Source organism: Rhamphochromis sp. 'chilingali' (genome assembly GCF_963969265.1).
Source record: "Rhamphochromis sp. 'chilingali' genome assembly, chromosome: 1".
NCBI classification, from domain to species: domain Eukaryota; kingdom Metazoa; phylum Chordata; class Actinopteri; order Cichliformes; family Cichlidae; genus Rhamphochromis; species Rhamphochromis sp. 'chilingali'.
The window spans coordinates 62650576-62676968 of NC_137929.1; the positions used below are offsets into that span (position 1 = coordinate 62650576).

Sequence of the window (26393 nt, forward strand, 5' to 3'; positions counted from 1 at the left end):
TTCACTGTCTGGTCTGCCTCTGTCTCACCTGTATGGATGCATTTACACCGAAATGTCCCCAACAAAGGATGTTTTAATTCGCCACTATTCCAGTGAAACACGAGTCTCCCATCTTCCTGCTACCGGTCTGGAGTTTTTGTTCACCAAAGCACACACCAACTTCATACTGATGGACAGATCACCGCCCTTTTGCCGCCTTGTCTGACCGTGTTTTCTGGCTTTGGTTCACTTCACCTCACTCTTCCCCATTCTTGTCATTAAATCAGGCTGTTCTGCAACCATGGCAGCCATTCACTCTATGGCTTTATTCATGGTGTATTTTACCCCTTCACCAAAGGCCGTTCTCGTTTCCAACATTATATTTGCAGTGTTCGTCTATCTATCAATATCTGCGGAGTATTTTTTTAACGAGTATCCTATTTTCTAAAGCACAGCATGTAAATGGTAGCTCGGTTAGCAGGATGCTAGCATGTAGCGCTTAGTGAGACACGCCTCAGACGAGTTGAGCAAAGACCCCGTCTGTGTACTTTATACGTGAGCAACGGATTTAAATAAAGTTAAGGTTTCAAAAGACAAACTTGAAGATGAAAAACAATATACTTACCGGAGAGCCGCCAGGGTTTGCCGCTGCCATCTTGGCGCTCCTAAATTCAAAACTGCCTCTGCAGTCAGGCATGGGAGGCGTGGAAATTGTCATTGAGTTAGTCAAACGTTTTCCTTAGTTCGAGTAGATGATAAAATAAAATAAAAATAACTGGGATTTTAAATAGGACTAGGCGTTCTGTAATGATCTCTATTTAGGAGAAAAACTTAATCACTCGCCTTTAAACAGCTCTCTTTTAGGAAACACACTGCTGGCTAACGGTGTCATGTGATCAAACAGCGTAATTTAATTGGCTGAGAGCCACTCGACTCGATCTGGTGCTGATTGCTCTGGCTTGGGTCATTAAAGTTCATCACTTTTGCAGTTGAATTTTTGCAGATGAATTTTTTTCAGGTGAATTTTTGCAGGTGAATTTTTTTCAGGTGAATTTTTTGCAGGTGAATATTTTTGCAGGGAAATTTGGAGGATAAAAATTCAGTGTCTGATTCTGATGATACTATATTTCTTCCATACATTTGCAGTTTGGACGCACAGGTGTGAACATCTCCCACAGCAGGGGGAGGACTATCCTCCGCCCGTAATGCTGCAAATAATGGTCGGCAAAGTCATGTGACATTAGTGATGTTTGTACTAACTTGATTTAAAAGTCTTTACTTTAAAATATATGCTGTTCAGTAGTCGACCTTAATCTTACAGAGAATGTGATCATTTTATTGATAATTAAAGTCAGTCATATATCCACAAACACAACAAGATGAAAGTCAGTGATGCTGCTCGGTTTTCAGTCCTGAATATCACGGCACAAGCAGGATTCACTGCACTGTTAATGTTAGCTGTGTTATATTGCTGTCTCTGTTCGGTGGTGTCGAGCCAAATGGACTTTAACGTGTGTTTGAACGAGCTGACGGTTCACTCGTTAAGCTGAAAGAAAGATGCTTTAATCACAGCAGTCACACATGTGTCCACTGTATCATCTGGAAACTCTTCTTGTTTTGTAATAACACAAACTAAATCCTCCTTCTTTTGTGCTGTTTTGCAGCAGTGTGTACACCTGAGACTGTCACCTGTCTGTCCTGCACTCTCTCTCTGTTTCTTTCTCTCTGATTGTGGAATAAAAGTATGAACATGTGTTTATAAGTTACACTTGTGTTTGAATCCTGCAGCTTATCACACATTTGATTTCCATGTGTGACGACTGCAAGTGTCCAGAGTGAGGACAGACTGAGGGACCCACTGCTGCACATCATCTGTGAGGCTTTGCACCCCTGATGATCCACCAGGACAAACTCAACAGTGTGAGGAAGAGGAGGAGGAAGAGCCAGCAGCAGCTGACAGATGGAGAGAATAGACAGACTGTTTCCTGTTTGTGAAGGACTGCTAGATAAGTTTAAAATAATTAATTGTCTGTCCTGAATCAGTCTTATTAGGTAATGTTCAAATAATTTGATCATTCCAGTGTTTTCAGTGTGGGAGAAAGTACTTAGGGCCTTCAGGTTACACACTATGAAAGGCAGCAACAAGTTTAATGTTCAGAAACCTAAAGTATATATCAGCAGCGGAATGGAGCTAAAAATAAATGTTTGTTTCAGTTATATGAAGCTTTGAGTATTTTGGATCAGTAGCACTGCTGTGTTTGTTGTATCATATTGCTGTGATTGTTTATATGCTTTATATATTCTGAGGTAAGTTGATCTATAATGTTACATCATATTCTATAAGGATGTTATGTGTTTGTAGACTTTCTGCCCAGTTTGACCCATTTAGTAGAAGTCAGCCTGTTTAAGGCTCTGATATCTATTCTGTATGACTTGTAACTGTCCCTGAGACAGTTAAAATAAAGTTGGTTATTTCATGTTTCTGTGATAAATTCATGCTTAATTTAGTTCATTTATTTATAAGATAAGATGATAAAAGTTTAACATTAATTAAAAAACATGTCTAAAATATGTGATTACAAAATATGGGTTTGTTAAATATGTAAAGTGCTGTAAAGTTTGTTTGAGGTGAAGTTTGTAATTGTCACATGACCAGAGTTTGGTTGAGAGCACAACCATGGCATTGTGGAGCTAGCATGGATACATGGCCACTGATGCATCTACAGCCTCAGCGTTAATGTTATTCTGCATGTGGTCCAAGAGGCGCAAACGGTATGGTTTCATGTATATTGTTTGTATAATGTTGCATACGTGTTCTACAGTGGTAATGAGAGGACATTTTTGTGATATCCATTATTGTGCATTTTCTCTGTTCTGCTTGCACAAGACTGTTTATGGACACTGATATGAGAGACTGATAAGCTCAAAACATTTATGTTGTAAACTTTGTGTTTCTTCAGTTTTCACGGTGTCTGAAGACAATAAGAGTGAGAGAGAGAGAGAAATAAATTTCCGAAGACATCAGTATGATGCGTGGCCATTCTTTGTTGGACCCCTGTAGTTACATGACTTAAAGCAGTTATGACATGGTCTGATTTTCTCACCCAATAAAGGAATATTTAATATATCAGTCTACTCTTCATTCTATCAGAAACAGTTATCACAGCTCGTACATTTTCATTTTGCACATATATGTAAGCATTGAGCCAAATTTAGTAATGCCAACAAATTAAATGAACAATATTTGTCTCTTACATATGATACATCTATACGTATTTATACACTGTAAAAGATTCTTGTCTTTGAGTGAAGATTTATGGTGATGGGAAATATAAATAACTGAAACTTGAATCTTTACTGAAGCTCAGTGTTTGACACAGAGTTCACTCACATGTGCTGTACCAGTGTACCTGGGGTGGCTGTAGCTCAGGTGGCAGAGCAGGTCAGCCACTAATCAGAAGGTCGGTGGTTCGATCCCAGGCTGCACCCTGGCTGCATGCCAAATATCCTTGGGCAAGATACTAACCCCTACTGGTGGTGGTCAGAGGGCCCGGTGGCGCCTGTGTCCGGCAGCCTCGCCTCTGTCAGTGCGCCCCAGGGCAGCTGTGGCTACAATGTAGCTTGCTATCGCCAGTGTGTGAATGTGTGTGTGAATGGGTGAATGACTGAATGTAGTGTAAAGCGCTTTGGGGTCCTATGGACTAGAAAAGCGCTATACAAATGCAGGCCATTTACCTGCACATGTGACAATAAAAGTGAATTGTTCAAGTTCACTGCTGTAATAACTAATAATGATTAATATAATAACTATAATATTGGCCATATTATATTTACACTGACTTTAGTCTCATGAACAACATAATTTTTATTTACTAGCTAATCTTAAAATGACTGTTCAGTACAGAAATGAAGCCCAACAATCATGTTTTACAGTCATGTGGTCTCAGCCTCAGATACTTATTAAATCACACAAAGCTCGTGTAGAAACAAACGAACAAATGAACAAAATATGTTCTCCTTCATTTCTCTCAAACAAAGCTGTATGAAACGTTTCCAGCGGTTAGTATCATGGTTGCTAGGCAACCTGGGCAGCGCGACGGAGATCGACCGGTATTTCACAAGCCTCGCACTTCCGGCCTTAGCGGTCTTTGAGTACGCGGCCCTTGTGGACCGTTAAGGCTGCGTACTTTAGGGCTGCCGAACCTGAATAGCTAGGTTTCATTTGACGTAGACGTGACGTCGACGTAAAGCGCGAAATTTGACTGGCGGTCGGAAGTGAAAAAGATAAGTGCAAAATCACAGACAGACAGTACGCAAAATGCCTATGTCCTGTTGTGTTTACGGATACTCCAGTAGGTCGACCAGAGAAACTGATAAACGGTATTTTAGGGTACCAAAAATAGCCCAACGAAGAGGAGAAAAATGGAAAATTCTAACCGAAAAACGTAGGAAAAAATGGATTTTAAATTTACGTTTACAGTCGGGAGGAGCAGAGTCTGCCAATGCCCGTGTCTGCAGCGACCACTTCGTCAGAGGTAATGTTATGTTTGCAAACGAACTTATTAGCATTAGGTTGTCGTTAAATTCTCGTTTACTTAGTGCTTTTAAGTTAGTAGTCTAATATTGACTTGATTGGGACTATCCGGTTGTTCAGTCAGACGTCACGGATGACGTTGCAGGTATTTCCGGGTCTAAGTGCTCCTCAAGAAACAACGATGGCGGAGCCAGTGACTTTGTTCACGATTACCTCCTTCTTTAGCGAAGTACCAATTAGGGTTAAAAAGGGTCTTAATTCCTTCAACTCTAGTAAAGTGGTCAGTGTAACCGTTCTCCCAGGCGGAATTATAAAGGGAAGTGTCCAGGCATCCATGAAAAAGAAGATTTACAATGTTGAGGTGAGCTAGGAGTAAGCTAGCTAGCCGACGATTAAACATGAGATATTCTGTATTCTGATGTATTTCATAAAGCACACACACGTACAGCAATGCTATAACAGTGGAAGTAAACGAAGATGAAAATCTACATAACATGGAGGTTTTGGAGAGTTAGTAATGTTAGCCTAGTACCAGTTATATTAGCCTAGTTAACCTAGTACCAGTACACAGAGCAGCGCTGCAAGTGTTTGTTAGAATGTTTAGGGTAAGCATTAACTTTCTTTCAATGTAGGTGCATGTTGAGGGTCAGTCAGTCAGGTTCAGCTCCTGTGAGTGCCCGATTGGCAATGATAAGTGCCATCATATGGCGGCATTGTTGATTTGGGTGGAGAAGAATGTGTCTCGCACTGACGTGGAATGTGTGTGGAAGAGGGTAAAATCATGCAAAGCAGAAGAAATTACTGCCAAGAGAGTGTCTGTGATGACACCCTCAACAACACAAGGTCAGTTATTTATTTAAAATTTGTCCTTTGAATTAATTATAATAATTATTTTCTTAACTTTTTAAAAAGCATTATGTTTTATATGCTAAAATTATTATTTATACAGATTACTAAAAGTTTTTTTTTTTTCAGCTGGAATCGAAAGACCTGTCTCCCAGGAGGACAAGGAATGGGCAGTGGCATCCCTATCGAAATTGCAACATTTTACTGGGATGGGTTGGATTTTGAGTCCTGAATGCTCTCAGGTACTTTGATATTTACTTTAACATGTGGTATAAATTGTACATGTATGTAAACTCTTGTAAACTACATACAGCAGACTGTTTGCTTCCACTGTCCCCACTTTATTTTTTACATGTATTTTATATACTCTGTACCTGACTTTGTCTATTCTGTGGTCAAAATTTCTTGGTTCCATTAAAACCTTTAAAATCCTTTTGCTTTAAATCTAGGCTAAACCAGCCAAGACATTTGATGAAGTGCTGAGGAACCTGGGATTTCCCCAAGCAGAAGACAAGGCTCGTTATCTCTTGGCATCACTGGCTGTGTCTGACGAAGAGAAGAAACAGATTGAGGAAGCAACAGTTGGGCAAACGAAGAATGCATTGTGGTAAGAAAGTGCTTTGAAATTTATTCTGTTAAGTGTTAAGTAGGACATTTTAGTTAACTGTGTCTCTTAATTTGTGTTTCTTTATAAAAGGTCAGCATATCGCAAGAAGAGAATCACAGCCAGCAACTTCGGTTTGGTCCTGAGTGCAGTCCAGCGGCGCTCATACCCCCCTTCCTTATTTAAGACTCTGCTTGGACAGTACAACCTGACAGAAGGATCTAAAGTAAGTTGTTAGTAAAAAGGGTCTGTGCATCTAAGAATTCCTTTATGACTAAGTTGTATTTTCATCCCCAAAGGCATGTGATTGGGGGATCCTTCATGAGCCAAAGGCCAAGCAGTTGTACACTGACTGTACTGGTGCAGCTATCAAGGAGAGGGGACTGTTTTTATCTAACAGTGGCCTGCTTGGTGGTTCTCCAGATGGGACTGTCTCTAATGAGTGCATCATTGAGGTGAAATGCCCATGGTCAGCCAGAGCCAAAACTGTATTGGAGGCTGCAGAAAGTAAGGACTTTTTCCTACAGCTGGATGAGGCAAGTGGTTCCCTGGTATTAAAAAAGAATCACAACTACTGGCATCAGATCCAGGGCAACCTCTATCTCACAGGGGCGAAAAGCTGTCACTTTATTGTTTGGACTCCATGTGACTTTTTCATCTTGCATGTGGATAGAGAACAAACTTGGGCTGTTAACATTGAAGCGTTGGAAACGTTCTACCGGGAAGTTTTTTTACCCCATATTTTATCGCAGCTTTGAATTCATATCAGCATGAGTAATTTATCAGTCCAAATGTTTATAGTTAATTTTAAAACTATTTGGAAATTGTACATTTTTTGTCATTGTAACTTTGTAAATATATTCAGATAAATTCTTAAATTATATTAATTTTTGATTTGAAAAAATAAAATGTTTTGGACAAACTGTTCCTGAAAATAAAGAGTAACACATGTATCTGGTATTCTTCATTTTAATTGAAAATGCATAGCAAGAAAACTAGGCAGTAATCAGGAAGCTGGAATGGAATGAAAAATGTAACAAGCCATTGATAAAAACAGAGTAAAACATTATACGAATCACAAATGAGACCATTCTCAATTTGAAACTATGCAACTAAGTTGTTTTTATGTTGTAACATCCTGAGTATACACACAAAACAATCCAGAACACTTAGGAGTTATAAATAATAAAAGTAAACTTGTTCAACAGTTGTATTTTCTGGTCCACAAGTAGTTAGAAAATGACACAATGTACTTTTACCTCTTAACTCTCACAGGTATAATTTATTCAATTTCACGGAGAATAGGTGTTTGTAAATTTGTAAGACACACACATGCTTTCAAGATCTTATTAATATTTTTTTTTAACTGATGTGGGATGTGATGCAAAATTGAGAAAAGTTTCAGTCTTTGAATGGAACGCTCTACATGTATTCTTGCACAGGAAATCTTCCTGTTGTTGTTCACTTCCTCCTGTGTGAATTGTCCGTTGGTGAGGAAGGACGGAATGTTCAGTGAGACCCCTTCTGGTAGGATGTCCCGAATTGTGAAGCCCTTATCTGCAATGACCATGTCACCTGGTTGTAGATGTTGCAGTACTCCACAGTCAGCTGTTATGGCCTTATCTGAGGCACTTCCACCGTACAAGTTGCTTACAAAGGTTATTACACCATTAGGAGCCACACCAATTAGAGCCTTTAGTGTGGTCCGTCCTTTGTACTGGCTGTACAAATGACTTTGTGTGTCAAGTCTCTCTGTGTTACAAACAGAAACTTCCGTGCAGTCAAGCACAATCCTGCAGTTAGGAAATGGTTGGAAGCAATCTGGCAGCGATGTTTGATTCTTGGCTCTCGAGGGAATGTTGTTTTCCAGCATGCCAACATACAAAATGTCATACAGTGCACTAACAATTGTTGTAAAAATATTAGTTACTGTGCCTCTGCTGCAGTTAAACCTTATTGAAAGGTCTTCATGACCAAAATTAAGTTTGAGCTTGATCAGGGTTAGAAATAACTGGTCAATTAGGGGCATCATTTGGACAGTCCAATCAGAATGATATTTAAGATCAAATCTGGAAAGAAGCGCTTCTAAAAACAGGACAGAAGCAGCATCGGGCAATCCAGTATAGTACTGGACCCTTTCAGGATTGTCAGATATTTGACTGAATGAGAAAGTCTGCTTCTGCTTCTCTACTTGTTTTTTAAGTTTTTCATTCTCTATTCTTAGCATGTCATTCTGAATCTCTAGCACCAGAAGACTTTGGGAAGAACTTGTGGAACTTGCAGTATCTGTCTGTGTAGCTGCATTGTTGGAATGATGTGGCTCATCTGATATTTCACTCTGATTTTCACCAATAGCTGGGACCTGCTCTTTTTTCTTCTTTTTTCTAACAGGGTTGTGGTCATCTGGGAACTGAAAAGACTTCCCGTCGTTCCATGCAAATCTTGTTGGCCCCGCAGCTTTTCCTTGAGGGAAGTGCCAACTGCAGACTCTTGAGTTGCAGTTTGGGGTGAAGTTTTCACGTCTGTGGAAGTGTTTAAAAAGACAGAGAGAAATTTCAGATCATACGCTAGCCCTCCATTAGTTATGATTAATACAAAAAAAAAATAGAGATAAATAATAGAGAGAAGCTTCTTTCATCCAGATGAGAAAGCTTCAAGAAACTTAAAACTTAAAGAAGTCCAGATGCTTTTCTTACACATCGTTGTACTAATTTGCTTTTAAGCTTACCAGAAAGATAAGTACTGGCAATAGAGCTGGGCGATATGGACCAAAATTCATATCTCGATATTTTTTAGCTGGATGGCGATATAAGATATATATCTCGATATTTTTTTAATCCCATAAAGTAAGAACAAAAAGAGAGTTCTTGGTCAAAGGTACTTGTCCCAGATGTCACACATGTAACTTTTATTAAGATACAACTGTAGATGTACACGAAAAAATTGTCAAAAATAAATTGTCAGCATTTATTAAATAATAATGCTCCATTTTTTTTCTTTTCATACATAACAAAAAGCTAAAAATTGTAAACTAAATGTAAAATGTAAACTAAAAAGATGCAGATCTAAAATAACAAAGGCATCTTGCTCTTTAAAAAGTGCTTACACTGAATTAAAGTTTTCTAAAGTGCTTCTTTGTGTGTATTGCTGAACAATCATCTGGTACTTTGTGCAAAAAACCAAACATGTAAACAGATTGAATGAAATTAACAAAATTACATTCTTTGGTCAGTGGGTCTTTGTGCAAATCTCCAATGACAATAACAATATAGAAAGAACACAAACAAGCAAGGCCAACAACTGTACAGCTTACAGATTTTGTGCCAGGAAAACTAATCTGTCAACATTATCAGGCTTCAACGATGCCCTGTGGCAGGTTACAATGTTTCCACTGCAACTAAAAATCCTTTCAGAAGGGGAGCTGGTAGCTGGCGCACAAAGATATTTCTTGGCCAGGAGGCTCAGTGCTGGAAAGGCAACTTCATGTTCCTTCCACCATTTGAGAGGGTCAGCATCACTCTCTACACAAACTGACAACAGGTAGCTAGAAAATTCATTTTCGATTGCTTCCCTTTTTGTGAAACCAGTGTTGGTGGCTGTGCTGTGCTGGAAGAAGCTTGCCAGTGATCTCTTTTTTTTAGCTGTGTGTCCTACTGCTGCTTCTTCTTGGTCTGCAGACTCAGGCACGGCTGGATCAGTCAGCTCAGACAAACACGTACCCTGATAGCTGAGCAGAGACTCTGCCTCCAAGATGAGTTTATGTTTTAGTGCATTAATCTTCTCACTAGGGATGTATTTCGCCCTGAACCGTGGATCCACAAAAGAAGCCATGTCCAACAGGTCACTGGTGGATGGATCTGCATATTTATTGTTGAGGTAATCCACAATGCGGGTCTTGATGGATTTACACAGCTCACTATCCTCCTCTCCAGGTGCCAGGAGACTAGTGTTAAACAGGTGTAGCACAGGTCTGACATAGGACAGGGTCACATACTTCTCTCCTGAAAGTGCATCAGTGAAGTCCTGACAGGGTTTGAGAGCTTTCTGAACTGCTTCCAGGACCTCTATGTCCTACCAAGTAGGGACTAGAGGTCTGGTTTTCATGTCGACAGAGAGGACTTTAGAAAGTGCTCTTTCCTGCTCCAGAACTCTCTCTATCATGAGAAGCCTTGATCCCCAGCGAGTTGTTGCCTCTGTGAGTAGCTGGTGACTTGGAAGACCCAGCTGTATTTGCACTTCAGCCAGCTCTCTTCTCTTCCTCCAGCTGTAGGAGAAGCTGCTGACGACTTTCTTACACAGAGAAATAGCCCGGGTAATGCGGGCATCATCCATAGCATGTCCTGTGACACACAAAATACAAACTTTTAAAATCACTTTAATTGTTATGTTAAGATGCAAATCACTCAAAGGCAAATTAACATCCATCTCAGTTGTATAGAATGTGATGCATAAGACTTAACAATATTTGCAAAATGTGTCGTGTATTGTATAACCTAGAAATGGTTCTAGTTAAACTATCTTGGTAAAATCACCAGATCACCAAATGATTAGAACATGTTTTTTTTTCGGTTTTTTTACACCTTTTAATCTCACTATGTATTTAAAAATGTATCCCTGTCTTGTCTCAGCTGTGGTCCTCATTTAGTGTCACAACTCAATCTAATACAAAGACAAATACACCCCAATACGTTTATTGGATTTAATAGGGATAGTTTATTTATTTGTTCAACTAACTTTCGATTTCTAAGTGATAGATGTATATGCTGGCTATGACTTATAAAAATATTTGTCTTGTGGTCCATAGGCATGTTTAGCTCTACAAGAGACTCTATACACTTTTCATTTATTAGCGTTTTTTTTTCCAAATCAAAAAATTCAGTATTGCACTTACCAATGGCCAGATGAAGCCTGTGACCAAAACACTGGATCCTCGACCACTTGTTCAGTTGAACCGCCTTGACAATATTAGCCCCGTTGTCAGTTGTTATAGCAACCAGTCCCGTCGGGTTGAGCTTCCAGGTTTTGAGCACATCCTGCAGGGCTTCAGCTATATGCTCTCCGGTGTGGTCTTGAGGAAAGTAGCTGGTCTGGAGACAGGCAGTTTTCAGTTCCCAGTCTTCCATGAAATGTATAGTCACACTCATATATGGCTCGCATGTCCTGCTGGACCACATGTCGGTTGTCAGTGCGAAGTGAGACACTTTGGTGAGCTGGGCAGCGAGACTCTGTCTAACATCAGTATACATTTTTGGCAGTGCTTCTCTGGTGAAGTATTTCCGGCTAGGTAACTGGTATCTTCGGTCAAGAGTTTTTAGCAGCTGTATAAAGCCCTCTTGTTCCACAGTTGAGATGGGGACCATGTCTTTAGCAATATGATAGGCCACTGCTTTAGTAATTTCCCCCCACTTCTCACTTTTTGTATCATATGGCACATGAGTGTTGTAAGGTGGTCTGTTTCACGGCAGGAACCTCGGAAGACTTTGCGGTCTGGGCTACAGCACGCAATTTCACACACTCTTCATACTGCACTTTATGGCGCAGTTGTAAATGGTGGTAAAGATTAGTGGTGCTCGAACCTTTCGTTGCGACGCTTTTTCGACATTCTCTACAGAATACATTATTCTGCTGCTCATCTGACACTTTGAACCCGAACCATCTCCAAATAATTGAGCCATTGGTTTTCTTTTTTCCGACGAGCTCCTCTTCGCTAGCTCCTGTGTCCATCTTGTTGCCAACTGGAGGTTTAGCGATGGGGGAGGGGGTTTGTGTTCAGTGAGGGTGAGAGGCGGGGCAAACAAACCCAGACGAGAGAGGGGCAAAATAGCGGCTCCACAAGTGTAATTATAACGCAACATAGACTATATCGATATAAACGATATTGTCACAGCTTATGTCTTGTATAAAAATATATCGATATTTTTAAAAAAATCGATATATCGCCCAGCACTAACTGGCAACCTTTGCTAGCTATTTGTTGGTTAGGTCTTTATTTTGGTAATTAACTGGCACATAGGCTGGGGATTGTAATGTATTTTCTTACATAGACATCGCTTTTTGGACGTAATTTTTATTCCTCTGAGCGTCGAAAGCTAACTAAGGTTCATATATATAGCGAAGTGACCCTTAGCTCTCAATCTTTGCTTGGAGAAATAAAAATGACTTCAAAAATGCAACAACGTCTTTGTATTAAAAAAAACACAATAAAATCCATTGTCTATATAAGTACAATTACTGGTAAAAGCCAGTTTGTCTTTTAGTAGCGGGTTTTAATTGTTCATCACTAGCTATATTAGCTAACTAAAGTAAGAGCCCACTAGCTCTTATCTTACAAATTTATTCATTCACTTACGAGTTGTAACATACCTTATCAACTTCAGCCACTTCCTCTTCTCTCTCTTTTCACAAGGAAACCGGTAAAATGACAGATTAGACTGTTGTTTTGTGCCAGATTGGTTAAAACAACCAGGAACACAGCATTGTGTCATATTGAACACAGGAGAGTTTAGACCCGGAAGTAGGATTCGTCGGATTCGTCGCGTCATCACTGAACAACCGGATAGGCTGCCCAAGTGCTTTGGATGACGAAGAGTCGGAGGACTGGGCTCCGACGGTCAATCTCGGCTACGAACGAAAACCCAGATCGGAATCAGTTCTCAAACGAGAGAAAAGAATGAAGCTTAAGGCAGAACAGCATCGATGTGCAGAGGCGATTTTGGATATGCAACAGACGGCTGAGAGCCCGAGACACCCTTCAGAGGTGTCTCGTTAGACCGCTGAGAATGGTTTACCTTGAAACAAACAACTGTCACTCTAACGAAGTCCTAAGGATGTGGCATGTTTGTTGACGTTAAAGCCGCTACCGCTAACTGTTAGCGTGTTTAAGATAAAGCAATATAAGAACAAACACTCACCCTTGCAAACACCAAACTGTATCCATCACGGAGACGTTTTGTTCCAAGGTTGTGGACCCACCCGCTGACAAAAAAATTGTACGCCTCCAGACTCTTGAAAGCTTTCATTTGCTGCCTAGTGTAGTAAGAAGTCTGGAGGACCAAGTAGTTGGTGATATCCACAGCCTCGATAGTAGGCAAATCCTTTACTTCTGTGGTGTATTCGGACATTTTCAAAGAATACGGATCACGTCCGATATATTTTTTAACTGTCTGTTTATATCTCTCCCGAGAAACAGGGTCTAAAGTTGCACAATAGCTGCTCTCCTGACTCTCCACAGTGTCCTCCATGTTTACTTCCGCCCTCCACTCAAAAATCGCGCTGCCTCCGCACGTCATCAGAACCACGTGACCGCAACCCAACTATTGGGATACAGCCTAAAGCTGTTCCAATTCTCAGCACCGGTCCTCTCTTTCCCTGAGTCCTTAGCAAATCTCCTTCCCACGATGACGTTTCCATCGAGGGCAAGAAAAAGAGTTAAGGAAAAGGAGATAGGCGCTACTTTTGAAATAACACCCCACATGGCTACGTTGGTCTGCTTAGTCACGTGACCGCACAGCAACAAATCACAGCAGAGCCGGAAAAGGAGGCGGAGCAAAGTGTGTGTGCAGGAGAGGAGTCGAGCAGAGAGAGCTGCTTTTTCATGAAACGGGAGTAAAGTAGTAAATTTACAGGAACATATACCACTGCCAACGTTGGGATTAATTTCTGCATCGATCTGCACACCCTTGTGTCCTGGATCGTAGCCGAGATCAGCGTGAACCACGTGGGTCTCTGCTCCCTCATCTGTTTCTTAAGACTTCCAGCTTCATCACGGAGTTTCTCTCGGTTTGTGGGCTCATATAAAGGTAAGCACCGAGCCAACTTTAATGTGGGTTCAGTTTATGTTGTTGCTGTTAAGAATAATAGATTGCTTGGTATACACTGGAGTTAGACAGTCTGTAGAGCAGAGGCGGAGCCGGACATTTGAAACACCCGGGGCTTAGCCCTAAAGGGTAGTATGCATGTGGGATTTTATTTATTTATTTATTTATTTATTTATTTATTTTTTTTTGGGGGGGGGGGGGGGGGGGTAGAAATGACTGAAAGATTAATAGGCTCTGTTTTGAGTTTTGTTCAGAAAAGAATGACTTCATATAGCGAAAAATATATATCTCATATGCAGAACACCTTAAACTAGTTTTTTAATTGAGCAGCAAGGCAGAACAAAGTCGGAGTTGTATCAAGACACGAGGACTAAACCCCAATTCAACCAGACCCAGAACTGATCCGGAATTAAAACTGGACTACAACAGTTCAAAATCAGGACTATATAGGATTTAACCAAGACAGAACAAGAATCAGAACTAGATGATAGTAGCACTAAAAAATCATCATAGACCTGCACTACACTTGTTTTTTTAATTCTACCAAAGTCCACTATTTAGATTGAGAAAAGTTTATATAATTATTTAGCCTTGTTGTGCAAACAAGCCTGCATAACTTAATAAATGTAGAATTTGAAAAATAGCAAACCTAAAAAGAAACACTAGGTACGAGATACATGAGTACCTATGATACGGTGATACTTTTGGTAAACAACCATTTGACTAACATGTGTGTCTCACCTGCTCTTGTTCATCTCTGTTCTGTCCTCATTCTCCTCTCTGTTCCTCTCTCTCTCTCTTTGTGCTGACAATCATCAAATATACAGTTGAAACCAGATATTTACAAACTCTTCAGATCAAAACAAACACTTTTTTAATTGTAACATCAAATCAGACTAAATGTTTATTTTTTTAGATTGATAAATAAAAAAACATATTTGTTAACTTTAAGAGGAAAGAGAGAAATTGTCTGTATTTCTTAATTGCAAATGGCACCAAATTGTATTCAAAATTGAGCCACACTTATGGAGCTCCACAGTTCTTTTTCTGGTTTGGTTGACATCTGTTGATTTTACCCATTTCCACCAATTTACTCACATGGACTCTACTAACCTATCAGAAGCTTCTTCAGCTCAGAATGGAATCGTCTGGAGTTTTCTTATTAATTAACAATAAACTTAGTGTATATGTACTCCTAAATTTGATCAAAGTGATAAAGAATAGACAGCTGTCTCTCTTTATTCTGACATTTAACTAATTCAAAATATATTTCAATATTTATCTAAAACAAAAGTTTAATCTAAATTGATGTTGTACAGTAAAAATGTTTTATGTTTTCTCCCTAAAGTGTATGTAAATATCTGGTTACAAATGTGAATATCCTGCTGTGTACTGAAATCCCTCTTGTTTTGCATAGAAATATACTGAACAACATACAAAACATAACATATAAAATAACAAATAACACAGAGGGAGCAATCAGGGAATGGGTAACAGGAGGGAAACACAGCTGGGACAAATCAGAACTGACGAGACCAAAGAAGCGTAAACTGAACACACTGAGAAAAGACAGAGACCTTCAAAGTAAAACAGGAAACACATAACACAGACACAGGCTCATAAGCAGGCACTACAAAGGGAACAGAGACGTGGGAACAGGGCACACACAAACACTGACTGAACACGGGGATATAGGAACTTAAGATACACATAGACGCGAACTAGACAAGGGGATGCAGGTGATAGGGGAGACAGAGCAACTAAAGAAGACAGAGACATAAGCCATAAGACAGAACTCAAAGAAACCAAAAACTAGAAAGTATAAATAATATCATAAACTCCAAAAACCCTGGGTCGACGACCCAGGCATCCTAACAGTACCCCCCCCCCCCCCCCCCCTTAAGGGCTGGCTTCCAGACAGCCCAAACCAAAACATCAAAAACAAAAAAAACAACAAAAACAACCCAACCAGGGTGGGCGGCGGGGGAAACAGGACGGAGGGCTCGAAACAAACCAAACAAGGAGCCAGAAACAACAAAACAAAAGAAAAAAGTGCAAACAGAACAAAACACAGAAACAAAGTCCAAAACAACAGTATAAATAATATCATAAACTCCAAAAACCCTGGGTCGACGACCCAGGCATCCTAACAAGTAAAGCTGTGGGTTGTGGGAATGAACCATAATGTTTTATCTAGGGGTCTAGATTTATGCCTGTAGTGCACTGCCATGTAAATAATTTGCATTTACTGAATATATACTGACTGAGTCCCACTGTTCAAAAGTTGAATAAAGAAACAAACTAATTTTTGCCTCTTTTTTTTAATTTTATTGAAACCACCTTATAGAACATCACATCAGTTACAATGTAGAATCCATGTCATTTATCAGAATCAGAATCAGAATACTTTATTCATCCCGAGGGAAATTAGGGGTTACAGCAGGCAGCACGCTAATGGCGCATGCGCACTCACAAAGGAACCTTCTGACCAACTTTACACAAACATCACATTGGGCAGACATGTCAGAAAGGTAGGCTGATAGGAAAAAACAACGAAAATACACTACATGAGGTAAGAGGAGGAGAAAAAAAACTCCACTCAGACTGAGCTCCTAGTGGGAGAACAGTTTGATAACAGAAAAAACACCTCAGCACAAAAGCACATGACTATCAATACACCATAGAAACACGAGACAAGCAACAGGGGCGGGTAAAGGGTAAGAGAGAGCCGGTGTAGACAGCGCATCCGGTCCTGCAGCATCTGTGCTGGTCCAGTTGACTGCTATCTTCCCCGGTAGGGCACAAGCATCGAAGGCGTTGGAAAGGGAGGGGGGATGAGTGAGTGCTTATCAGTGTAAGTGTGTGTGTGTGTGCGTGTCCATAGTTTAGCTGAGACAGTGTCCTTCGGCCTATCAGGCTAAGTAAATAGTCTTCCAGCCAATCCAGGTGTCCTTGCATGGGATGGGAAGAATAGCCGTAACACAGTCGTTATCAGGGAGTGATTGTTCGGCTCCAGCCTCTGGCCTGCAGCTGGTGCCGTTATGGGGGTCCGCAATCTCAATGTTGATTTTGTAAATTTCCATGCGAGCAGCCCAGGAGAATTTTTGGCTGCCCTAACACTCCGACACTGGCCTCTCGATCTCCCGTTGGAGAGCCACGATCCTCCCCATGATGATATCAAACTTCTGTTCCATGGTGTTGCCATTCTTTTGATTCTGAGACCTCACAGCTGCAGTGATCTGTTCCGTGATGTCGTCCAACTGTCGCTCAAGGGTCTCATTTTGAGCAGGCCTCTCTCTGATGTATTCCCCCATACGCTCAATGTTGTTGCTTTGAGCCTTCACAGCAGCTGTAAGCATCTCCAAGGTGTTGACCATATTACGTTCGTTGTGAGAGGTCGCGCCTCATCTCATCTCTTCAATTCCAGCGGGCAGCCTTAGGGGGGTTTGAACAGCCGGTTCCGCTCTCTTATTTCTCCGATAAACCAGGGCCAAGCCAACTCCGATCAGCACGAACCCTGTTATCATGGTTCCGAATAGATAGATATCTTCAGCGTCCTCGATCGACAGTCCCGCCAGACACATGACTCTCCAGTTCTGCCACCCGTCCATCGTGTATCCGGCAGGGAAAGTCCCTCCAGGGCACTCGGGCTCTCCCGAGCCCAGACTTCTCGTTGAGAAAAGGGTGTCAATAGCATTCAGAGACCAGTTAATCAAATCCATAATTCTCTTTTAGGTTTTAGAGAATGACCGTGTGAGTCTATTCCAGGGAAAGTAATGCACACGAAACAGACAAGGACATAGAGGCTAAGCAGGGAAGATAAGGGTGAGGAGGAGAGGAGAAAAGTGCGACCGCCTTCGCTGAGAGCCAAAGAAGAAAAATGATTTTATAGTTTACAAATGACAAAATGTTTACACAAAATCACGAGTGTTTACATGATATCACTCACTACTAACATTACTTTATTTACTGTATCTTTTGAAAAAATACAGCAATTTTAACAGCACAAGACTTAAGAGTATTTAACAGGAGCAGGTTTCATTTTTCCCTGGTTTTATTATCACACTGTTCACCAAAACGCAGCAAACCTTCACCATCTTATCCAGAAGGGTCACCTCTTCACCCTCACAAGGAAGAAGTAATCTGATTGGCATGGTGGTATGTTTGAAGCAGGTCCCTTGTGTAGCACTGGAACCCAGTCACGATGTGATTCATCCATTTAATAGGCTGGTTTGCTGCAATAATGCCAAATAATTAGCAACTCTATAAATAGAAGGTAGTTCTGCAAAATCACTCAGTAGAATGTTTGTTGTCATTTGCTATGAGCTCAGAGCGCATAGAAAATAAAACTAATAGGCTATAAAGATTGATATGAACATATTTAGAACTTACCGGAATGAAAATGTCTGGAGCACCAACAGATATTTGGAGATGGAATAGAACTGCACGTCAGCTCGTCTCACAGCTGCTCTCCAGGCTAGACGCCTTTGTTTGGTAACATCGATACACGAGCTGCCTCGTGTTGCTTCCAGGTTGGGAAAGAATGAAAAGATAAACCATTTTCAAGCTTATTTTCTTGCTGGTCGTGCGATCGAACATTGCAGCCGACCACACAGCAAATACGAACCATGGCTGTTGTCTGTGCCTTCGCTCCCTTTTCACTTTTGCGCTAGACCCCCAAAATGGCGGATCGGGCCAAAATCCTTTCCACGCCCACCCCCGTGACATCACGCTCCAAAGCCCTATTCCATTACAGAATACAGAATACATGCCCCAAAATGTATTCTGTAACGTATTCCGTTACGTTACTCAATGACATTAACGTATTCTGAATACTTTGGATTACTTAATATATTATCATGCTTTTTACAACAACGTGAATGTACTATTGCTGGGTGATTCATTACTATTACTGAAGGTCCGCGACTCCGAACTGTAGTAAAGGGACCTCTGACTAATACGGCGGGGTCCCTGTCGGCTCGTAGCCGAAAAATAGCTTTACTTTGTTGTGTGGGTCAACTTTTCTTGCGAGAGACAGAGAGAGGCGTTGAAAGACTGCTCCAACAGAACTTATTGTTTTCGGAGGAAAACACGAACACGGTGTACAGTCGAGTCTTAATAGCTTACTTACAACTGGGCTCGTCAGGCACTCTTCTTGGCTGAAGTGGTTATTATTATATTTACATGCTTCCAGCTCCCATTTTTCCTCGATGACAGCTCGTACTTTTCCACTCCCCCTTTTCTCCCTCCTCGCGCTCACAGACCCATAATGTGTATGGCAGTCCATTCTCCCTGCAACACGGACTACACTGCCCATGATGCTACATTCTTTAGAGCTATGCTTGTAGCATTCTGCCTGTTAGCTTAGCACAACAACAACGAAAAGGCGCTCTCTCACCCAGGAAACACACAGTCGCAGAGAGCAAGAGAGCGTCGCCCTGTAACCATGGCAACCGTAACGCTGCCGCCTGGAACAACAGAACGTAGCTGTCAAACAAAACCCAAACAGTCCTGACCCGCGACAAAATGAAACAGGAAAGTACCGCAGTGTAATCCATTTATTTCAACAAAGTAACTGTATTCTGAATACCACCTTTATAAACGGTAACTGTAACGGAATACAGTTACTCATATTTTGTATTTTAAATACGTAACGGCGGTACATGTATTCCGTTACTCCCCAACACTAAAGGAAGAGGAGCTCGTGAACTGGAACCACCACAGCAAAAGAGAGTGAAGCCATATGTGCAGAAGAATGCAGTGACATATGATGTTCCTTCTTCCTGATATTGCTGTCATTCGGAACCGCTACGTTGATCACTACGGCCGTCTTCTTCTGTTTGTCTACCACCACTATGTCCGGTTGGTTAGCCACCACCATTTTGTCCGTCTGTATCTGGAAGTCCCACAGGATCTTAGCTCGGTCATTCTCCACCACCCTTGGGGGTATCTCCCATTTTGACCTCGGGACTTCCAGGTTATACTCGGCACAGATGTTCCTGTACACTATGCCGGCCACCTGGTTATGGCGTTCCATGTATGCCTTGCCTGCTAGCATCTTGCACCCTGCTGTTATGTGCTGGATTGTCTCTGGGGCATCTTTACACAGCCTGCACCTGGGGTCTTGCCTGGTGTGATAGACCCCAGCCTCTATGGATCTGCACATATATATATATATATATATATATATATATATATATATATATATATATATATATATATATATATATATATATATATATGGCGTTCCATGTATGCCTTGCCTGCTAGCATCTTGCACCCTGCTGTTATGTGCTGGATTGTCTCTGGGGCATCTTTACACAGCCTGCACCTGGGGTCTTGCCTGGTGTGATAGACCCCAGCCTCTATGGATCTTGTGCTCGGAGCTTGTTCTTGTGCTGCCATGGCATACATGGAACGCCATAACCAAGTGGCCGGCATAGTGTACAGGAACATCTGTGCCGAGTATAACCTAGAAGTCCCGAGGTCAAAATGGGAGATGCCCCCAAGGGTGGTGGAGAATGACCGAGCTAAGATCCTGTGGGACTTCCAGATACAGACGGACAAAATGGTGGTGGCTAACCAACCGGACATAGTGGTGGTAGACAAACAGAAGAAGATGGCCGTAGTGATCGATGTAGCGGTTCCGAATGACAGCAATATCAGGAAGAAGGAACACGAGAAGCTGGAGAAATACCAAGGGCTCAGAGAAGAGCTCGAGAGGATGTGGAGGGTGAAGGTAACGGTGGTCCCCGTGGTAATCGGAGCACTAGGTGCGGTGACTCCCAAGCTAGGCGAGTGGCTCCAGCAGATCCCGGGAATAACATCGGAGATCTCTGTCCAGAAGAGCGCAGTCCTGGGAACAGCTAAGATACTGCGCAGGACCCTCAAGCTCCCAGGCCTCTGGTAGAGGACCCGAGCTTGAAAGGATAAACCGCCCGCAGGGGCGTGCTGGGTGTTTTTTTTTTATATATATATATATATATATGCTCCCAGGCCTCTGGTAGAGGACCCAAGCTTGAAGGATAAACCGCCCACAGGGGCGTGCTGGGTGTTATTATTTATATATGTATATATATATATAGACATATATATGTATATGTATATGTATATAGACATGTATATATGTATATGTACATGACAGCATTGCTGTCCAGCATTGTGTTTATCAAAACTCTTTTTACAAATCCTGCTGCGTGTGTGTCCCCCAGGTGATTAACAGGAGGAGAAGAGTCTGGTGGTGCAACGGAGGAACAATTTCATCCATTTGGACTCAGCTCAGCCACTACAGAGGAAACAATCAATGACTTCAACACAAAAGGTGAGAAAAATATCACAGTTACAATTAGGGATGCACCGATACCGTTGCTGGTATCGGGTATTGGGGCCGATACTGTAAAATGTGTGTGTACTCATATTCGTAAAAGTTAAGCGATACCATGAACCGATAATAATGTAGCCCGGATGGGAATTTGGGAGTAGATACTCATAATTCCCATGGACTTAAACGCCACGGTAACATAAGGTGTTCACAGTTGATGTTTTGTGATGTAACTGTACCCAGAATGTACTTTGCCCTGTAATATGTCACAAGGTAAATACAGGTAATTAGAGCAATCAAACTGTTATGTTAATCATAAAGTATTATTTTATGGTATGTAACTCTGAATGGAGTTTAAATATTGTTCAGAGTTCTAATTTCTTGTAACAGAAGTTACAAGAAAATACAAAGATCATATTTTATAAGCACACATTGAAACAACAATATCATCAGTTGAACTTGAAATTTCTTATGCGTAAAAGATTTTCTCTGCTGATCAATATTTCTTCAATAATGTCATTTTCATTACAACTCTCATTGTAGCACATCATTGTAATGTGATACTGCCACCAGAAGGTGGTGGAAACACACCAACAATGTGTTTGTTGACATGTTTGATTCCACCAATGAAGGGAGTTTCAGTTTGTTCCACGACTGCATTTCACTCACTGCCTCTGTTTGTATCTCTGTCACTGCAGGACCAACATGGAGCGAGAAGTCAGCGCTCTCAGGAGGCCGACAAACCTCACAGAAGAAAGGGAGAGAAAACCTACAGCTGTGATGAGTGTGGAAAGTCTTTTACCCGGGCTGGACACTTAAAAACACACCAACTCATCCACAGTGGAGTTAAACCTCACAGCTGTGAGTTGTGTGGAAAGTCTTTTACCCGGGCTGGACACTTAAAAAGACACCAACTCATCCACAGTGGAGTTAAACCTCACAGCTGTGACTTGTGTGGAAAGTCTTTTACCCAGGCTGGATATTTAAAAACACACCAACTCATCCACACTGGAGTTAAACCTTACAGCTGTGACTTGTGTGGAAAGTCTTTTACCCAGGCTGGACACTTAAAAAAACACCAACTTATCCACAGTGGAGTTAAACCTCACAGCTGTGACTTGTGTGGAAAGTCTTTTATCCTGGCTGCAAGCCTAAAAACACACCAACTCATCCACAGTGGAGTTAAACCTTACAGCTGTGACTTGTGTGGAAAGTCTTTTATCCTGGCTGGAAGCCTAAAAACACACCAACTCATCCACAGTGGAGTTAAACCTTACAGCTGTGACTTGTGTGGAAAGTCTTTTACCCTGGCTGGAAGCCTAAAAACACACCAACTCATCCACAGTGGAGTTAAACCTTACAGCTGTGAGTTGTGTGGAAAGTCTTTTACCCTGGCTGGACACCTAAAAACACACCAACTCATCCACAGTGGAGTTAAACCTTACAGCTGTGAGTTGTGTGGAAAGTCTTTTGCCTGGGCTGGAGACTTAAAAAGACATCAACTCATCCACAGTGGATTTAAACCTTACAGCTGTGACTTGTGTGGAAAGTCTTTTACCCTGGCTGGAAGCCTAAAAACACACCAACTCATCCACAGTGGAGTTAAACCTTACAGCTGCGACTTGTGTGGAAAGTCTTTTACCGAAGCTGGAAGCTTGAAAAAACACCAACTCATCCACAGTGGAGTTAAACCTTACAGCTGTGACTTGTGTGGAAAGTCTTTTACCGAGGCTGGAGACTTGAAAAAACACCAACTCATCCACAGTGGAGTTAAACCTTACAGCTGTGACTTCTGTGGAAAGTCTTTTACCCTGGCTGGGAACTTGAAAAAACACCAACTCATCCACAGTGGAGTTAAACCTTACAGCTGTGACTTGTGTGGAAAGTCTTTTACCCAGGCTGGACACTTGAAAAAACACCAACTCATCCACAGTGGAGTTAAACCTTACAGCTGTGACTTGTGTGGAAAGTCTTTTACCTGGGCTGGAAGCTTGAAAAAACACCAACTCATCCACAGTGGATTTAAACCTTACAGCTGTGACTTGTGTGGAAAGTCTTTTACCCAGGCTGGACACTTGAAAAAACACCAACTCATCCACAGTGGATTTAAACCTTACAGTTGTGACTTGTGTGGAAAGTCTTTTACCGAGGCTGGACACTTGAAAAAACACCAACTCATCCACAGTGGAGTTAAACCTTACAGCTGTGACTTGTGTGGAAAGTCTTTTACCCAGGCTGGACACTTGAAAAAACACCAACTCATCCACAGTGGAGTTAAACCTTACAGCTGTGACTTGTGTGGAAAGTCTTTTACCCAGGCTGGACACTTGAAAAAACACCAACTCATCCACAGTGGATTTAAACCTTACAGCTGTGACTTGTGTGGAAAGTCTTTTACCCAGGCTGGAACCTTAAAAAAACACCAACTCATCCACAGTGGACTTAAAGCACACAACTGTGAGTTGTGTGGTAAGGCTTTTGCTCTAAATAGCGACTTACACAGGCATCTAGTTACCCACTCTGGAATTAAGGCGTAGAGCTGCGACTTTTGTGGAAAAAGTTTCAGTGACAAACGGTACCGAAATATTCACCTACGGATTCAGACTGGAATTGATGTTTCCTGCTGTGATCAGTGTGGGAAACTGTTTACAACAGATGCACAGTTACAACAACACACTGAGGAGAGACCTTATAAATGTTACCTGTGTGAGAAGACTTTTAAAGCTCCAAATCAGCTGAAAAAACACCAACAGATCCACTCCAGAAAGTAACTCTAGAAGTGCAGTTACTGTGAGGATGTATTGATTTTTTATCTTGTAATTTTAACCTGATTGTTTGGAAAAAGTCTGATCAGTAAACTTATGGAGTTATACTGAATGAACTGTTTGGAAAAATGAAGAAGTAACCTGAGTTTTATAGTGTAAACAGTAAAATGTAATTGGACGTTGGCAGAGATGCTTTTTATTTCAGGCGACGTTCAGGATAAAAACGTTGAAGGAATTCTCTGATTTGCAATGTCTTTGTTTAGGAGTGGAGCGAAGCACACTGATCCATTTCTCAACCCTGTCGTCACTGTGGTGGTGGGAAAGCGTTTCTCTTTAACCTTTGTGGAAAAACCTCCAATCACGAACGGGACCTAAAACCACATCAACGTAGACACACTGGAGACAAAATGAACTACTGCAAAGAATGTGGGAGAGGCTTCCACACACCAAGTACATTAAAAATATGTCTGTGAAGGTTCTCAGTCATCCAGGTCATCGTAGTCAAAGGAGCTTGCAAAGAAAAGCGTCTGGACTTCTTTAAGTTGCTTGAAGACGTTTCACCTCTTATCCGAGAAGCTTCTTCAGTTCTAAGGTCAAATGGTGGAGAGTCCCAGATAAAAACCTAGTGGGAGTAACCCCCCACAGAGGGACAAAAGGACCCCCTGATGATCCTCTAATCGCCTGAGCCAAGGTGTGAAATTGGGTGTGGGACCCAATCAGCCAGAGTTTCGGGTGTGTTCATTGTGAAACCTGGCCCCACCTTGTCATGCGAATTCCTGAGGTCAGATGGCCCAGGATGTGAGTGGGCGTTAAGGCGTCTGGGAAGGGATCTCAAAACTGGATTATAGATGGCAGAGAGTTGGTGTCGTAAACCCCCGACTCTATTCAAAAATGGTCGCTCACAGTGGACATAGATGGCTTCTTTCACTCCTCTTTCAAACCATCTGTCCTCTCTGTCCAAAATGTGAACATTGGCATCCTCGAAAGAGTGTCCTTTATCCTTAAGATGCAGATGGACTGCTGAGTCTTGTCCTGTGTAGCAGGACAAGACTAACAAGACCACAAGACTAACAATGAACACACCCGAAACTCTGGCTGATTGGGTCCCACACCCAATTTCACACCTTGGCTCAGGTGATTAGAGGATCATCAGGGGGTCCGTTTGTCCCTCTGTGGGGGTCACTCCCACTAGGTTTTTATCTGGGACTCTCCACCATTTGACCTTAGAACTGAAGAAGCTTCTCGGATGAGAGGTGAAACGTCTTCAAGCAACTTAAAGAAGTCCTGACGCTTTTCTTTGCAAGCTCCTTTGACTACATTAAAAATACATGACCTCTTCAAAAAGCACATCTGTGACCAGTGTGGGTCATCCTTCACCACTGCAGGAGGGACACCATACAAGTGCAGACACTGTGACAAAAGCTTCTCACAATCAGGTCATCGTAACAAACATGAACGTACACACATGGAAGTGAACTTCAGCTGTGACCAGTGTGACAAGAGTTTCAGGAATCTCAGTTCATACTCCGAACACAAACGATCCCACGCTGTAAATAAACTGTTTCACTGTTACCAATGTGCAAAAACCTTCACTTCATTATCTGCTCTGTGCAAACATCAGCCTGATCATGCAGGACTGAAATCACTGGATCACAATGAATCTGAAGAGAGAGAAAGATCCTCTTCTGGTTTCAGGGTCAGACTTAAAAACCTTGAGATCAGGCTCCACAGAGTTCAGATGGAATCTCCTGTAAAGAGTGTCAGCTGATGCCACACTTGGATCTGATGAGGTAGCTCTGATTTCTGGAGCTGCAGTGAATAATTCTGAATGTTACATTTAGGAAGCTGCATGTATAGATATGCATAGATATGCATATCAAGTTTTTTTTTCCTTTGGGGGATTTTAATTCTCTAAAATTATCTCTGTTACATTTTAATCTTTGTTCCCTTAGGACACAGTAGTGTTTAGTAGTTGTACTTGTTACTGTATTATTAAAGTTATAGGAATGTCTTTTTTACCAAACCAATAATGTATCAGAATTGCAGATATGGATATATATTTCAATTTCTTTTATTTGAACTTTCTTAGTGTTTCCAAAATTAACTTAATGTGGGGTAATGTATTCATTTAATGTGTTACCTCTGTTAAATTTCAATCCTTCATTCATATTTAACCTTTTGCTGTTGTAAAATCTTCTCTTAAATCCTTTTCTCCCAAAACTACAAATATTTTCACAGCAGTTGCTCTTAAAACCTCCAAAATGAACTAAATCTGTCCACCAGCTTTGAAACAACACCTGCTGTGACTTTATGTCCAGAAAAAAAGAAACTCAAGCTGAACTGGTTTTGGGCTGTACTTCCATGTAATGCCAGTTTGTACCAGAAGATGGAGCAGTGAGTCAGTGTAACCTTTATTCAATTAGGCAAAGAGCACAATCTTATTCACAGTGGCAGCAAAGAAATGTTGAAAGTTAAAAACAGCAGCACACATCAGAACCATTTTAAAGATCACAGGTGACTACTTTTA

At 41.4% G+C, this 26393-nt stretch overlaps 4 protein-coding genes across 7 annotated transcripts in view; 3 read left to right on the plus strand and 1 right to left on the minus strand.

The window, feature by feature from the left end:
* The window catches only part of LOC308409534 (putative nuclease HARBI1), a gene marked incomplete at both ends in the record, with an annotated part of 126978 nt that overhangs the window by 45141 nt on the left and 55444 nt on the right, over positions 1-26393 (plus strand). The gene's annotated exons all lie outside the window — the stretch shown is intronic.
* On the plus strand, positions 5565-6914 carry LOC308394876 (uncharacterized protein). Its single transcript, XM_080879470.1, has 4 exons — positions 5565-5601; positions 5809-5966; positions 6057-6189; positions 6263-6914. Exons 1-4 carry the CDS (start codon positions 5569-5571, stop codon positions 6719-6721), a joined length of 783 nt encoding a protein of 260 aa, XP_080735596.1. The 5' UTR covers positions 5565-5568; the 3' UTR covers positions 6722-6914.
* On the minus strand, positions 6923-13416 carry LOC308394859 (zinc finger BED domain-containing protein 4-like). Of its 4 annotated transcripts, XR_013971300.1 has the most exons (4): positions 12875-13010; positions 12327-12584; positions 10855-11050; positions 8556-10303 (listed from the first exon to the last, which is right to left on the minus strand). XR_013971300.1 is itself a non-coding variant. In XM_080879447.1 (3 exons), the coding sequence occupies exons 1-3, from the start codon at positions 13250-13252 to the stop codon at positions 10035-10037; spliced, it is 843 nt and encodes a 280-aa protein (XP_080735573.1). In that variant the 5' UTR covers positions 13253-13416; the 3' UTR covers positions 8619-10034. The 4 variants fall into 4 exon arrangements, 1 of the variants encoding a protein (XP_080735573.1); XR_013971299.1 differs by lacking the exons at positions 8556-10303; positions 10855-11050 and adding an exon at positions 6932-8485; XM_080879447.1 differs by lacking the exon at positions 12327-12584 and having other exon boundaries at positions 8619-10303; positions 12875-13416.
* LOC308394688 (uncharacterized protein) lies at positions 13626-24449 on the plus strand. The gene is made up of 3 exons (XM_080879122.1): positions 13626-13762; positions 20992-21101; positions 21800-24449. Exons 2-3 carry the CDS (start codon positions 21084-21086, stop codon positions 23636-23638), a joined length of 1857 nt encoding a protein of 618 aa, XP_080735248.1. The 5' UTR covers positions 13626-13762; positions 20992-21083; the 3' UTR covers positions 23639-24449.

Coding starts and splice junctions, on each gene's coding strand:
- LOC308394876 (XM_080879470.1), top strand. CDS start 5,569: ATGGGTTGGATTTTGAGTCCTGAATGCTCTCAG. Junction 5,602..5,808: donor TGAGTCCTGAATGCTCTCAG/GTACTTTGATAT, acceptor CTTTAAATCTAG/GCTAAACCAGCCAAGACATT. Junction 6,190..6,262: donor ACCTGACAGAAGGATCTAAA/GTAAGTTGTTAG, acceptor TCATCCCCAAAG/GCATGTGATTGGGGGATCCT.
- LOC308394859 (XM_080879447.1), bottom strand. CDS start 13,252: ATGACGTGCGGAGGCAGCGCGATTTTTGAGTGGAGGGCGGAAGTAAAC. Junction 11,051..12,874: donor ACAGTTTGGTGTTTGCAAGG/GTGAGTGTTTGT, acceptor GCCTGTCTCCAG/ACCAGCTACTTTCCTCAAGA. Junction 10,304..10,854: donor CAGGCTTCATCTGGCCATTG/GTAAGTGCAATA, acceptor TGTGTGTCACAG/GACATGCTATGGATGATGCC.